Source organism: Zingiber officinale, chromosome 1B (genome assembly GCF_018446385.1).
Source record: "Zingiber officinale cultivar Zhangliang chromosome 1B, Zo_v1.1, whole genome shotgun sequence".
NCBI classification, from domain to species: Eukaryota; Viridiplantae; Streptophyta; class Magnoliopsida; order Zingiberales; family Zingiberaceae; genus Zingiber; species Zingiber officinale.
In genome coordinates this window covers 155,326,610-155,339,775 of record NC_055986.1, presented here as the reverse complement: position 1 = coordinate 155,339,775, position 13,166 = coordinate 155,326,610, and the positions used below count along the sequence as shown (strand labels likewise).

General features: G+C 35.1%; 2 protein-coding genes across 3 annotated transcripts; both read left to right on the top strand.

Annotated features, from left to right (window-relative positions):
- Positions 1-2,101: 2,101 nt before the first annotated feature.
- LOC122011350 lies at positions 2,102-4,508 on the top strand. 2 transcript variants are annotated; one of them, XM_042567842.1, is made up of 7 exons: positions 2,102-2,430; positions 2,561-2,650; positions 3,066-3,283; positions 3,383-3,503; positions 3,582-3,667; positions 3,823-3,914; positions 4,059-4,508. In XM_042567842.1, exons 3-7 carry the CDS (start codon positions 3,099-3,101, stop codon positions 4,316-4,318), a joined length of 744 nt encoding a protein of 247 aa, XP_042423776.1. In that variant the 5' UTR covers positions 2,102-2,430; positions 2,561-2,650; positions 3,066-3,098; the 3' UTR covers positions 4,319-4,508. The 2 variants fall into 2 exon arrangements, with proteins under 2 accessions (XP_042423776.1, XP_042423703.1); XM_042567769.1 differs by having other exon boundaries at positions 2,103-2,430; positions 2,561-2,780; positions 4,059-4,507.
- Positions 4,509-6,840: 2,332 nt separating this feature from the next.
- LOC121985680 (probable RNA helicase SDE3) lies at positions 6,841-12,859 on the top strand. Its single transcript, XM_042539281.1, has 3 exons — positions 6,841-8,063; positions 11,285-11,509; positions 11,748-12,859. The coding sequence occupies exons 1-3, from the start codon at positions 6,957-6,959 to the stop codon at positions 12,678-12,680; spliced, it is 2,265 nt and encodes a 754-aa protein (XP_042395215.1). The 5' UTR covers positions 6,841-6,956; the 3' UTR covers positions 12,681-12,859.
- Positions 12,860-13,166: the final 307 nt, after the last annotated feature.

Below are 13,166 nucleotides of genomic sequence, written 5' to 3'. Positions count from 1 at the left end.
TAATTGGACGTACTGCAAGCAGCGATTGCCCTGATAATATTTGGAGGAATTGTAGCCGTGAAGGTTATTGTAGCAGTTAGGATAATAATGGATAGTTACTCTAGCTCCAAGCATTTTGGTTGCTTGGGTAAAATTTTATCCTATTGCTTGGTGATCTAGGTTGCCTAGAGGATCCTCGTCATATTGATCGGAGGAACTTAACCCTATTGCTCGGTAGATTTTGACTATATTACTCGGCAGATCTTGCCTCAAATATTTGGATGGAAATAATTTGAATTTGAGAAAAGATAATCCCATGATTTGGAGATAAATTTAGTTATCATCATATGCCCCTCTTTCAAGTCGGATTGAGGATCAAAATAGAATAAAATATAATAAAAAAGTATTTAAAAATTCTTAATTCAGAAATAATCTGATTATCATCAATCTTTTTATAGATGATTGTGAGATTGACCGTAAATCTGATTACCATCAATTTTTTCATAGATGATTGTAAAATTGACCGTGTGAGATGCTGAAAGTGGCGTTTGACGTTTTTCATAAAGCTCATTTATTTTAGCTAGAAGATTAATTACAATTTTTAGCATGAGTTAATAAAGTTTTAGGGTTATATTAATAATATTAAAACAAATTATTACACCCATTCCAAATTGATCTTTTTTTTTAAAAAAAAAGAGCATGATCTATTTATATCGTAAAAGGGTATTATTTTTTATTTGAAATATCCTTGTGCTCATTTTAAAAAATATTTCATCATAACTACTGTAAAGTGGCACAGTTTTAATTGAAGTTATCCATGCCGTTAGAATAATATGTCTTCGTGGAATAATTTGGACCAAAATTGCAGCATTTTCGAACAACATCTTTGCTCAAGTTTATTAAAATTGCATCATCATGGAACAACAACTTTGATCAAAATTACTTCAAGGCGGTGTAACTTTTTAAAACTGATCAAAATTGTTCTAAAGTTGTGTAATTTTACTCAAAGTTCTTTTAAGGTGATGCAACTTTAGTTAAAGTTATTTTAAGATGATGAAATTTTAATCAAAAATTATTTTAAGATAGAGTATAGAGGACTATTTTAAATATTAAATTATAGATAGAGTGCTGATTTAATAATTATTTAAAAAAGAAAAGCTTTTTTTTAACTATATGGATAAAAATATGCTTTCTGCCACCAAAATTTATTAAATTTTAAAGCTTAAATCTCTTGCGGTCATCAGAATTTAATCCTTTTATAATTTATTAAATAGATCTGATGCCCCATGCAACTCTGAAACATTGTATTTAAAAAATCGTATAAATTTAAATATCAATCCACATCGAAAATGAATTTTTTAAAACAGCCGGATCAAAGTCAACATGTCATTAAAATCGATCCTAATGAATTATAATAATAATAATAATTATTATTAATAATCTAAATATTTTGTATTCCCTATATTTTAAATCTTGAGTGCATGAGAAATGTGCTTATTATTTATTAAAATAAAAGGTGAAACCGTTGCTCTTAGGATTGTCCCACATTTTCTAAAATAGTTAAAAAAAAGGGGCATTTATTATAGTACAATAACCTTTTATGTCAGACACCGATCTATTTTAGAATTAACTAAAGTTCTACCAGAGCAAACGTCAACATAAATATCAACTGCCCTAACTCATATACTGGACAAATAATCATTTCTCACTATAAAAAATAAAGAATTAATATTATTTCAAAAAGATTTATTAACTTCTAAGATATATTAGAACAACAATCAATGCAAAATACCAATTGTTCCACTCCGGGGCAAAAAATTATTTCTCACTCTAACAAAAAAAACAAAGAATTATTATTATTTCAAAAGGATTTATTAAACTTTTTTTTTTTTTTTTTTTTTTTTGCCCTTACTGGATTACCTGATACGCTATGCCAACTCAATAGATATCAACTCTTGCCGAGTTTCTTGACTTTTTCATGAAATTTTCTTCTAGAAGATATATATATACATTCCAAAAAAGTTATCATACTTCTCTAAGAAACTAATCCAAATCATCAGATAATTTGGAGAAAAAAAGACATGGTTGAAGATCTTATCCTGACCTGAATTCAAATACCAGCATTAATTAATTGTTTTTCAACTCCATGCTCTTCACCTTTTCCACCAACTTGTTGATGCCATTGATAACTCCAATTCTGTCTCTGTTTCCTCTCCAACAGCAGTTCCTGAAACCTATCAGTTTCATATGCTGATCCAAAGTCAAACGTTTACACTCGGTGATTCCTGCAACCTCCATCTCCTATCTTCCAGTTTAAGACGGAGAAAAGAAAAGATTTGACTGCCTCGTAAGCTTTTCTGGCTTTCTCTCCATGTTGAGCGAATGACCAATCGCCGAACACCAATCTGTTTCCTCCAAAATTTGACTTTTGGGAGCAATATCGGAGACAAGGTCAAGCAGCTTAAATCTCGCTCCCAACTTTGCAAGAATAATAGGAGAGAGGAGATCTTATTCCTCAATCCCTAAAACGGAGGAAAAAAAAAGCTTTCTTTTTTGTTCTAATTCTTCTTTTTCTCGTTAGGGGGAGCGAAAGAATCAATTTTTGCTCGAAAGGCGAGACGAGAATGACGCTGGGAGGCGAGGAGCTTGTCAAGGTTGAATCTTGCGTAAGGTTTGCGCTCCTGTAACGCTAGTCTATTTCTTTCCCTCTCATAATGACGGAGAAATGGCGAGGCCGCTCCAATCTCCAGAGTTTCCTCGACTCCACCACTCCTTCGATGCCGTCCCACAAACTCCCCAAGGTCTCACTCTTTTCTTGACCTGCTGGTATCTCATAAACATGCCTCCGCACTGTTTGATCTTTTTCCTAAGATATTTTTGGTTTTGCTAAGACGCTTCGCATATCTGCACAAATTTATGATGAAATCTATCATTTTTTTTATTGTGTGCGCGTGTGTGTGTGTGTAAGAACGCATAGTTTTAGTAGTTAAGAATAACATTTGAAACTATCTAATTGATGCTCACTTGTTACTTCAACTACACACAATTCATGTGCTTTTAGTTATCTGAGTTACAACTCTTCACAGTCATGGTGTCGAGACCTGAACAATCTTTGGCAAATGGTCGGAAAGGACAGTGTCGAGTTCTTCAACCTTGGAGACTTATGGGAGCAGTACTGTGAATGGAGTGCTTATGGCGCCGGCGTCCCGGTCTGCCTACAAAGTGAGGAGATGGTTGTGCAATATTATGTGCCATACCTATCTAGTGTTCAGATTTACACTAACAAAGCTCCTGCGGGTGCCAGGTTCTCCATCTGTACCTATTCATTGATTACTGAGTAGTTATAATTTCAGATTCAATGGAAGGCTGCAATTTAGTTGGACTGGTTGTTGTTATGGATTAGGGATGTTAAGCAGAATGGTGGGAATAATACTGTTAGTTGGAATGGTGAGCAAGTTGGACACTTATACTTAGAGTTTTCTGAAAGTACTTCCCCTTATGGAAGAGTTCCTCTTCTAGACAAGGTAAGTTGTGCTTATGAGGTTAGTTCTTCTAAACATTTTCAATTTCTTGCTTTCTAATTCTTCTCTTATTTGGGATAGGTACTCGAGTTGTCTCATTCACACCCAGGTTTGTTTTCTTTCAAGAGTACAGAACTCTCACCAGCCAGTTGGATGTCTGTAGCCTGGTATGCCATACCTACATTTTTTCACTGAATGTTACCTACAACTTTTCACTTTTATCGTTGATTATGTTTGGAAGTATAACAAAGGAAATGCTTTGATCTGAAAGTTATAAATGAGCATTATTTTATTTCAAGGTTCAATTACTTTTGTCAAACAGGTATCCTATTTATCATATCCCAACAAGACGTAGCGTGAAGGAGTTGTCTGTGTGTTTCTTGACTTATCATACCTTGTCCTCTTTCTTTCAAGGTATGTCTTTATTTTGAGGTCAAGGTGTGTACTTAGTAAAAGTAGTGTAAGTATTTATCTCGGAAAGCCTACTATCAACTAACATTCTAGTTTATAACTAGTAATGTGTATGAGATTATCAACTGAATTACTGGAATCTTACAGATGAGGTTCATGGAAGCATAACTGATTTGAATTTTATCCAATCTGGGAAGAATGAATTCAGATCTAAGGAAAAGTGCAGCCGCATCTATCTTCCTCCATTTGGATTGGCAACTTACAAGCTTCAGGGGAACCTTTGGACAATGCCAGAATCAGGAGACCAGGAAAGAATCACCTCTCTATTTACTGCTGCAGATTCATGGCTGAAGAAGCTCAAAGTCCAACACCATGACTTCACTTACTTTACCACACACTTTCTTTGAGCATATAGAATTAGTGAAAGGAATCTATTAGATTATAATTGAGTGTTTGAATTACAGGAAACAGAAAATTCTAGACTAGATATGTTTATAGATTTTCTCCATTGCATCTATTCTGAACTAAATCTTAAAGTAGTTTCTGAAGTAGAGGCTCATTTATTCTTTTCAACAGATGTGGTTCTTTGGGACCAAAAAACTGAATTTATTAGATAGTCTAGGAATGACTTCCTTGGACAAATCCAATGAACTGAGATCTGTTGCACTTATATAACATTCTATGGAAGGAGTGTGCATAAACTTTCCTTTTGGGTATTGGTTCGTAACACAAACAAACCCATGATAGTTAGTCCTTTCAATTGATCTTCCAAACCTTGAATCATATTTCTAGATCTAACTAAATCATTCATTTTTTGTATAAAATTAAAATTGTACATCTTCTCGAGTACACATTTCTTTCTTGTTTTTTTTTCTGTGATTTGGTTACTTTATCTTGATACTTGTAGTGGTTCGGAGTTTCCCTTTTTTTGACGTCTTCTTTAATTTGGCTTTTTTACTTGAGGACATCGATCTTGATAGTGACCTTTTTCCCTGTAAGCAAAGCCTATAATATGTTTTTGAAATTTAGAGTACCTTCCATAGTTGAGACTGAGATTTGAAGGAACTATGGTGCTTTCCTTTACTACTGGTTCGATGAGATTTAAAGTTCTGGCTTTCCTCTTTAGAGGTGGAGGTAGGAGTCAATGGTCTTTCGTCTTCGACTACTCCATCAATAACAAGTGGTTCTTCTTGTAGCACTCTTTTGGTGATTCATGCACTAATGTGGGATTTTCATGAATCATAACTAATTTGTCCTACAACTTCTTTGTGTCCACATACTCACCAATCGTGAGCAAATCTTCATTAAGCAAAGTACAGCCTAATAGTTTCATTACCTTTTACCTTGAACTTCTTCTTCTCGAGCGCTTTCCCTTCTTTGACTTTTGGTGCTTGAAATCTTTTTTTATGCTTATCTAACATTCAAAGTGAATGTAGAAGTAGTGCGCTATCATCTTTTACTAATAATAGAGACTTCTTCATATGGTAGAGGTGGAAGATAAAAGTAGTTGGCCATTTCGATGGGATGTCGATTTGATATTTTGGAGAATTTAGTTTGATGCCAAAAGCAAGATCGAGTGTGATGATATAGGAAGGGTGAATAGTGCAATAGGAGAAATTTAGAAGTAAAATAATAAATGTAGTGGAAATATAAATACAAGAAACACATATATTTACATAGTTTGGAACCCCTTGCCGCATATGAACTTGTGTGGTGAGTCAAACTCTTAGAAGCTACTTTCTTAAAAATCTTCTTTAGTCAAGAAAAAATTATATTGAGCGTTTATTATTATATTTTATCATACTAGTTTAACTGCTTTTAAAACTGTCATTTAAGTTTTAAAATAATTTCACGATAAAAAAAATCGACATTCTCCTCTATTTTAATAATGTTGTATGTATTCTATTTAAAATATTTTTCTCAATTTCTTCATCTTTATAATAAAATATATTATGATTATGTTCACATAACTTAGCTAAATATTTAGCCGTTAACAAGCTAACTACATATGTGTTTAAACTTGTTTGTTTAGCTTAACAAGCTGTTTAAACTTGTTTGTTTAATTAATTTTGTGTATATTGAATGAACATAAACAAACTTTTATTAAGCCGAACACCAAGCTTATTCACGAACACTTGGTTCATTTACAACCCTAATTGTCATTGCCATTACCTTATTCCCAACAAGTACTTCGCGCCTTGTCAAGTAACCTGTACCTTCAATCTTCAGACACTCCATTAGTATACACATAGACTAACTTTAAACTTAGTCATGCATCAAAACATAGATTTAATATGATATTCTGAGTATCACTAATTACCAGTCAGAGATGTTCCTAAAGTAAGTGCATAGTTAAAATCCTATGCAATAGGTTTTCCAGCTATCTAGATTTATAGATTTCATATTTTCTCATAAATTATTATTTTAAATATTTTATTATTTAGAAAAACAAACTTAAAATAAAAATTAAAAAATTAGAAAAAATGAAAAAGGTAGAAAAAAATAAGAAATAGAGTTCCTCTCAGTATGAGGAAGCTCCTTCACGGGAGCCATGTAGACTATGGAAAATTTTATGTGAATGCTCTAACAATAGCAGGTGACCGACGTGTTATTGTTGTTTTCTATTATCGTTATGGGCAGGTGAGAGTGCAAGATTGGAAGAGTAAATATTCCCGAAAAAATCAAAGCGAACATAGTTTCGATGATAAATTAAAACAAACTCCGCCTTTAATGATTTTTTTTTTTAAAAATCATGACGCGCGGTCAGTCAAAGTCTACAATGATTCTCTCCTACATCTACAACAGCGAACACAGACAGCAATGCAACTGAATTTAATCATTGAAAAGTTGATCAATCAGAAATCATAATTGTTTGTTTGGCAATCGAATTAAAACAGGCGATCTGTTCTTCCTTCGCTACAAACTACAAAGACTTCATGTTTCAAGTCCGCGGAAGCATTCTCATGTACGAGAAAAAGCAGTGACTGTCTCCACTAAGTCTCTGCTCCTTTGTTCGTCTCTCCAGACTAGAGATCGAGATCGAGCATGGGGTGCTTCCTCGATGTGTTGCGCTGCATCTTCTGCTGCAGAGATGACGACGACGCTTTCGATCGATTAAACGTGAGTAGGTGGAGCAGCAGCAGCACCAACCACTGGGGAAACTACCATCGCGTCGAGGATTTTCCGATACGATCGCCGTTGCTATCTAGAAATTCCTCATCGTCGGTGTCGTATCCTTCAACTACCACCTTACTGTATCCGTGCAAGCCTTCAGTGACTTCTCCGCCGTTAAATGCTTCTGTTTCTCCGTCCCCCTCTTTGCTATCTAGGTTTTCCACCGCCTCCGGTCCTCTCCCATCGAAGCAGCCTAACGATTCTGCCCCAAAAGTTTCTTCCGGAGCTTCCCGATCTTCTTCTTCCCCACCGAAATCGAAGACTTTGCCTTTCAGTCCACTGTCTTCATCTCGCCCATCGGAATCGAAGACTTTACCTTTCAGTTCACAGTTCCAACAGGCTGATGCCAGTTGGAGATCGCCGGGAACAACCACGAGCAAGCAAAAGCACACGCCTGACGCAAGAGACGGAAATCCTGAACTGAATGGGAAGATTTCTGCCAAGGTGCCTGATTCCACTCACATTTGGGTTACGCATCAGGCCACGACGAAGCCCTCTAAACCCTCCTTAAATGCTTCTGCTTCTCCCTTGACCTCTTCAGTCTCATCCAAACATCCTGCCTCATCATCGCATGGGCCTTCCACTCTAGTCTGGAAAAAGCGTCAATCGACCTCGAATTACCATGACAAATCTTCGCTTTTGTCATCGACTACTCTTCCATCAAATACCTCCAACTTCACAGATACGTTTGAATCTTCTTTCCAAAAGCAACAGACACGGAAACCTGAGATTAGTCGTCATGATTTTACTCTGATATTTAAGGACTACTCTTCCGACTCTTCATCATCTACTACTCCCCACTCATCCGAGGCTTCTCCATTTTCCAAAAAACGTACACTTGCTGAAAGATACGAGATCCCTGAGGATATCGAGGAGCTGATCAAGATCGATATGTTGCCTGCAATGATGCCATTAAACCCACACGGTTATGCTGATTATTTCCGTATTTTGCTTTACGCAGAAGATTATGAACTCGAGGTACTCTCTTGTCACAAAGCGAATCCTCATTTCTTGGCATTAATATTACTAAGGCTGATCACTTTTCTAACAGTTTAAGCTTTTGAGGTTGTCACTTCTGAATCAAATATGCAAAGGTGATCTATAATTTTGTTCAAATTATAGGGGGAATAAGTTGATGAATCAAATCATGAGAAACTCTTAGAAAGCGTGAGAAGAATAAGATATGGAAAATGAACTATTGAAACATAATTTGACTATATGCTGAACAGATCAACTATAGATTCTTTCTAAAAGAGATTACTAATGGAGAAATATTGAGAAAGGAATATGTGTATGTATGCTCATTCGCACATAACTTTTCATTGACAAAAAGGTTTGTGATGGACTTTCTACATAGTTATTATGGTGGATTTTAGATGAAATATATAGCAATTATATCAATGTAATGAATGCTATAAGAATAATAATATAATTATTAGTGTGAGGGATATTGAAAATAAATTAGTTTCCTATAATTATAGGTTTACAGAAAGATTTAGCTTAACACAGATTATGTTTCAGTAATATTAGATTGACTTGCTATTCCTAAAGAAGATAAGCAATTTTGATGTATTTTACTTAGAAATTATGTTGTCTCATTTGATAAGAGTATAGATAGAATAAAGTTAAAAGCTGAAAATGTGGAGAGAAATTTTGGAAGTAAAAATTTAAATTAAGTGGAGCTAAGATATATATACATATATATATGAATTATAGTTTTGACTATAAGAAAAGGAAAGGCAGGGAATATGTATGCATATGGCAATTAAAGGAGTCTTAGAAATGTTGGATAGATTATACAAAGAAAAATTGATGAATGTGTCATTAATAGGATATGGATGTTCAAAATAGAAGGAAAAAAAATTGGAGTCCCATGTAATCATCACGTGCTCAGGTCAAAAGGCGAAGAGCTGATAATATTTAAGACACCTCAATACAATAAAGTTGTCGAGCGGATGAATGGCCATTGTGGAGAAAATGAGGAGCATGTTATGATGACACAATCACCTGAGTTTCTTTGAAGGGAGACAATGAAATAGCATATTTATTGACTAGTTCCCCCATCAATTGAATAGTTCCTCCATCAATTCTATTAGTTTGTTAGAGTGAGCTTACAATGAAAATAATATATGTTATAATCATATGAGAATAGTTGGTTGTAGGGCTTTTATTCACTGTGCCATGAGGACCTTGATATTCATTCTATATAGAAATGTAGTGTGTAGTTGTACATTTATGATCCTGAATAGAAGAAGATAATAAGAAGTAGAGAAATAGACCTCCATTAGCATGAGGCTATAGTGATATAGAGAGGTCAAAGAAGACTTGCAATTTACCTAAAGTAAAATTGTAGATCTCCCAGCAGTTTCTACTCATTTATAGTCTACTCCTGAATCAATAACTGACCTGGAGTTTTTATATATAAGTGGCTAGGTGTGGAATAAAATGTGACAATATAGTCAGAAAAAGATGTAGCTCTGGGGAGCAACTTCCACCAATTGTTAACCTTATAGTAAAGAGGTTGAATAGAACAAATGGAGCCAAATTGAATGCAAGAGGTACAATGCTATGCAAATAAAGATCTTTGGATAAAAATTATGCAAGAAGAGATGAAATCTCTTTGTTGAGTTGCCACATGATATATAATCTATAAAGAACAAATGGGTGATTGAGTTGAAGAAAGGTCACAATAAGTTGTTTCAATACAAGCTCATCCAATGGTAAAAGGGTTCGGTCGAAAGAAGGGTATTGTCTTTGTTCAGAGCTTTTTTCCACTTATGAAGATAACATCTATTCAAGTTGTGTTGGGTCGGGAAACTAGCTTGAATCATGAGCTTGGACAGTGTGATGCCAAGTTCGCTTTCTTGCATGGACTTTGAGTAGGAGATATATATGGAGAAGCCATCTGAATTTTAAGATAAGAGGAAGAAACATATGGTTGAAGAAGAGCTTGTTATAGTATACAACTAGAAACTGATATGAAAAGGTAGACTCCCATTTACTAGCTTAGGCTACTAAAGAGAAGATTTTGATTCATGTGTAAATTTTAGATTATACTCACATGGTAATCTTGATATCCTATTCCTCTATGTGGATGATATGTTAATTATATGGTATGATAGTATTATGATTGATTAGTTGAAGAAGAGTTAGTAGATCATATAATATATAGAATTTGGTGCTAACCATATGCATTCTAGGTATAGAAATTCCTCAAGATGAAAAGCTAGACAGTTGTGGCTCTTATAAGAGAAATATGTTGAACAAGTTTTAGAAAGGTTCAACATATAGATGCTGAGGCAGTCACAACTCTCTTATCCAGTCATTTTAAGTTGACTAAAGGTACTAGGGAGATCTCAGAAGTAGAGATGGCAAAGATTCTGTAGTCCTTTTCAATTGGATCACACATGTATACTATGGTAGTAAACTAAGTGGATCTTCAAGTGTTTTAAAGGTATGATCGGTTAGCACTATGCTTTGAGGATGATAGTATACTCTTCAGATTTAAACATGAAAGGGAAAGAGGATGGGTGGAAGTCCACTTTAAGTTATTTGTTCACCATTATAGGGGGTTTATTTTTTCGCAAACCAAATTGTAAAAATAATTTGTGTGGTTGTGTTTTGGACTCTTTTACAATTTTGATGTTTTTTCCCATACAGCTAAGCACATATAGAGATATTCTTCAACCCAAGAGGATGTAGTCAAAAAGAATTATCTTGTAGCCTTTTGCAATTTCTTTTACAAATTTTGGTCTGCATCAATCAAAAGATGCATATGTTCATTAACATGGTCTGGTCAGAAGGTGCATATATTGATCCATATTATCTATACTTATGTTTGCTATCAGCGATCACCCACCTCTCTTTCTATTCCTCCATTTTCTCTTTGATCTATACACCTTAGAACATTATTTCCAAAGATTGGGAATGCTGAATAGCAAACCTGGGGTTTGTTGTATAATTTGCTAAATCCAAGCAAATTTTTTTTAATGTTGTCAAGTGGTATTCTTTTATTCTTACCAAACTGAAATATTGTCAACACAGAACTCTTGCACATTCTTTTCATTACTGTAGTATTGCATTTCTATATAGCTTATTACCTCAAAAATTTTAAATCAGTTTCTATCTTTGATGTATTGTTTAATTCAGTTTCTTTCATGCTATTGGTCTCAATTTACCATGCTGATCTTTTTACATAGAAATGGAGCGAATATTTACTGGAAGGAGTTACTCTCGAGTTGCGAGAAAAGAAAGACTCTAAAATTCATAATTTGAGAGAGACTTCTAAGACAAAAAACCGTCGGAATGATCAACACTCTTTTGTAGCATTCGAGATTGAAGCTGTTCGTGAAAGACCTTATCTTTTATCAAGAGATTTTGTCTTTGTGCAGCCCTCAGACCAGATATCTGCTGAACGTTTCAAGGTTTGTTTCTCAGATTCTTCTTAATGTGCAATGGAAATGTTGAGCTATACTTCCAGCATTGCATCATGATATTTAGATATTTTATGTGCCCTAAAGATAGTCTTGAAGGTGCTATGCTTTAACACAACATTCGAGACAATTTTATCTTTTCACCTGTGACATACTTGTGTAGTCTTGGTTTATCATCTAACATTTAGATCTCTTGCTCTCTTTTTTCCATTTTATCCAAAAAAACCAGGGAGTCATTGTTTGTGTGGTAAAGAGCAGAACTGTTTTAGTAGAGTTTGGACGCGATTTTCACAAACAACATTCATCAACGAAAAAGTATAATGTTAGCTTCTCCTTCAATAGAGTTTGCTTGAAAAGATCTCATATTGCAATCTCAGCTGCAACAAATCCTTTGCTGTGTAAGATCCTCTTCCCAAATCCCAAAGGCATTACTGATTATGCAAGCTCAGATGGGAACATGGTTTCTCCAACCATCCAGTCTTCCATTAAGCATTATCATGTAATTCGAAGAATCCTAAACTGTAAAGGTCTTGTCCCCTATCTCATAGAAGGACCCCTCGCCTACGAGTTTGGAGAACTCACTGCCACTGGGAAATTTATTCAAGAAGCAGTCATCCAAATACATAGGAATGTTGTTAGCTCCAAAATACTAATATGCACTCCGAGGAACATGACGTGCGATGCATTGATGAGGAGTTTACTCGACGAGATTCCAAAGACCAAGTTGTTCCGAGCTAATGCTACCTTCCGAGACATGGAACTTGTGCCAGATGACATTATGCCAACATGCCTGTTTAAAGGGGAGTGCTTCACTTGTCCTCCTGTTGATAGGCTCAGAGAATTCAACATTGTTTCTTCCACCTACATGAGTAGTTTCAGACTTCACAATGCGGGAATTGAAGCCAACCATTTTAGTCACATTTTCTTGGTGGATGCATCTTCTTCGATGGAGCCTGAAGCGATTGTGGCTCTTGCAAATCTAGTTTGTGAGAAGACTGTCATCGTAATTACAGGCTCGATGAATGATTTTCCACGTTGGGTGAGATCAGAAATTGGGAGGAGAAGGAATGGACTGAGGAGATCATTGTTCCATAGGCTTATGGAGATTGAACCCTACTCTTCTATAGATTCTAAGCATGCAGCCAGTATTAGATCTGGCTAGCAGAATGTATATAGTAAAATTATAGTGTCATTTCATATATAAAATAAGTTGTATGTGTATATTGATCCTCAGATGAGAACTGAAACTATGTCATGGCATAATCACGACAATTGTACATGTTTTTGCACACTATAAGCAAACCTCAAGACAAGTCTTCCATTGAGGTTGTTTTTTCTTTATTTGTTTTCATGCAATGTGTGCAAATTTATCAGCATTTTTAGTAAGTATTACCGGTTAGAAATGTTGGAATAAACAATATTTTATCGGAGATTTATGGGGTATTAGTTGAATTTAAATTACACTGAATTAAATTTAACTTATAGTTGAAATGACATGAGCGGATAATCTCAGGCTGTTAGCAGGGGTTGATTTCTGTTAATTGTTGAGTGCAGACCAAGCTTCGAGTCCGAGCGGACTTAATGGACGGGCGGGCGAGTAGTAGATTGGCCGACCGGACAGTAAGGCCGAGCAAGTTCGGTCAGACGG

Bases quoted from the DNA above. Each gene is read 5' to 3' on its own strand.
- LOC122011350 (XM_042567769.1), top strand. From the start codon at position 2,694: ATGACGGAGAAATGGCGAGGCCGCTCCAATCTCCAGAGTTTCCTCGAC. The intron at 3,668-3,822 runs GTATGCCATACC...TTTGTCAAACAG, and splicing joins AGTTGGATGTCTGTAGCCTG to GTATCCTATTTATCATATCC. The intron at 3,915-4,058 runs GTATGTCTTTAT...GGAATCTTACAG, and splicing joins CTTGTCCTCTTTCTTTCAAG to ATGAGGTTCATGGAAGCATA.
- LOC121985680 (XM_042539281.1), top strand. From the start codon at position 6,957: ATGGGGTGCTTCCTCGATGTGTTGCGCTGCATCTTCTGCTGCAGAGAT. The intron at 8,064-11,284 runs GTACTCTCTTGT...CTTTTTACATAG, and splicing joins CAGAAGATTATGAACTCGAG to AAATGGAGCGAATATTTACT. The intron at 11,510-11,747 runs GTTTGTTTCTCA...CAAAAAAACCAG, and splicing joins TATCTGCTGAACGTTTCAAG to GGAGTCATTGTTTGTGTGGT.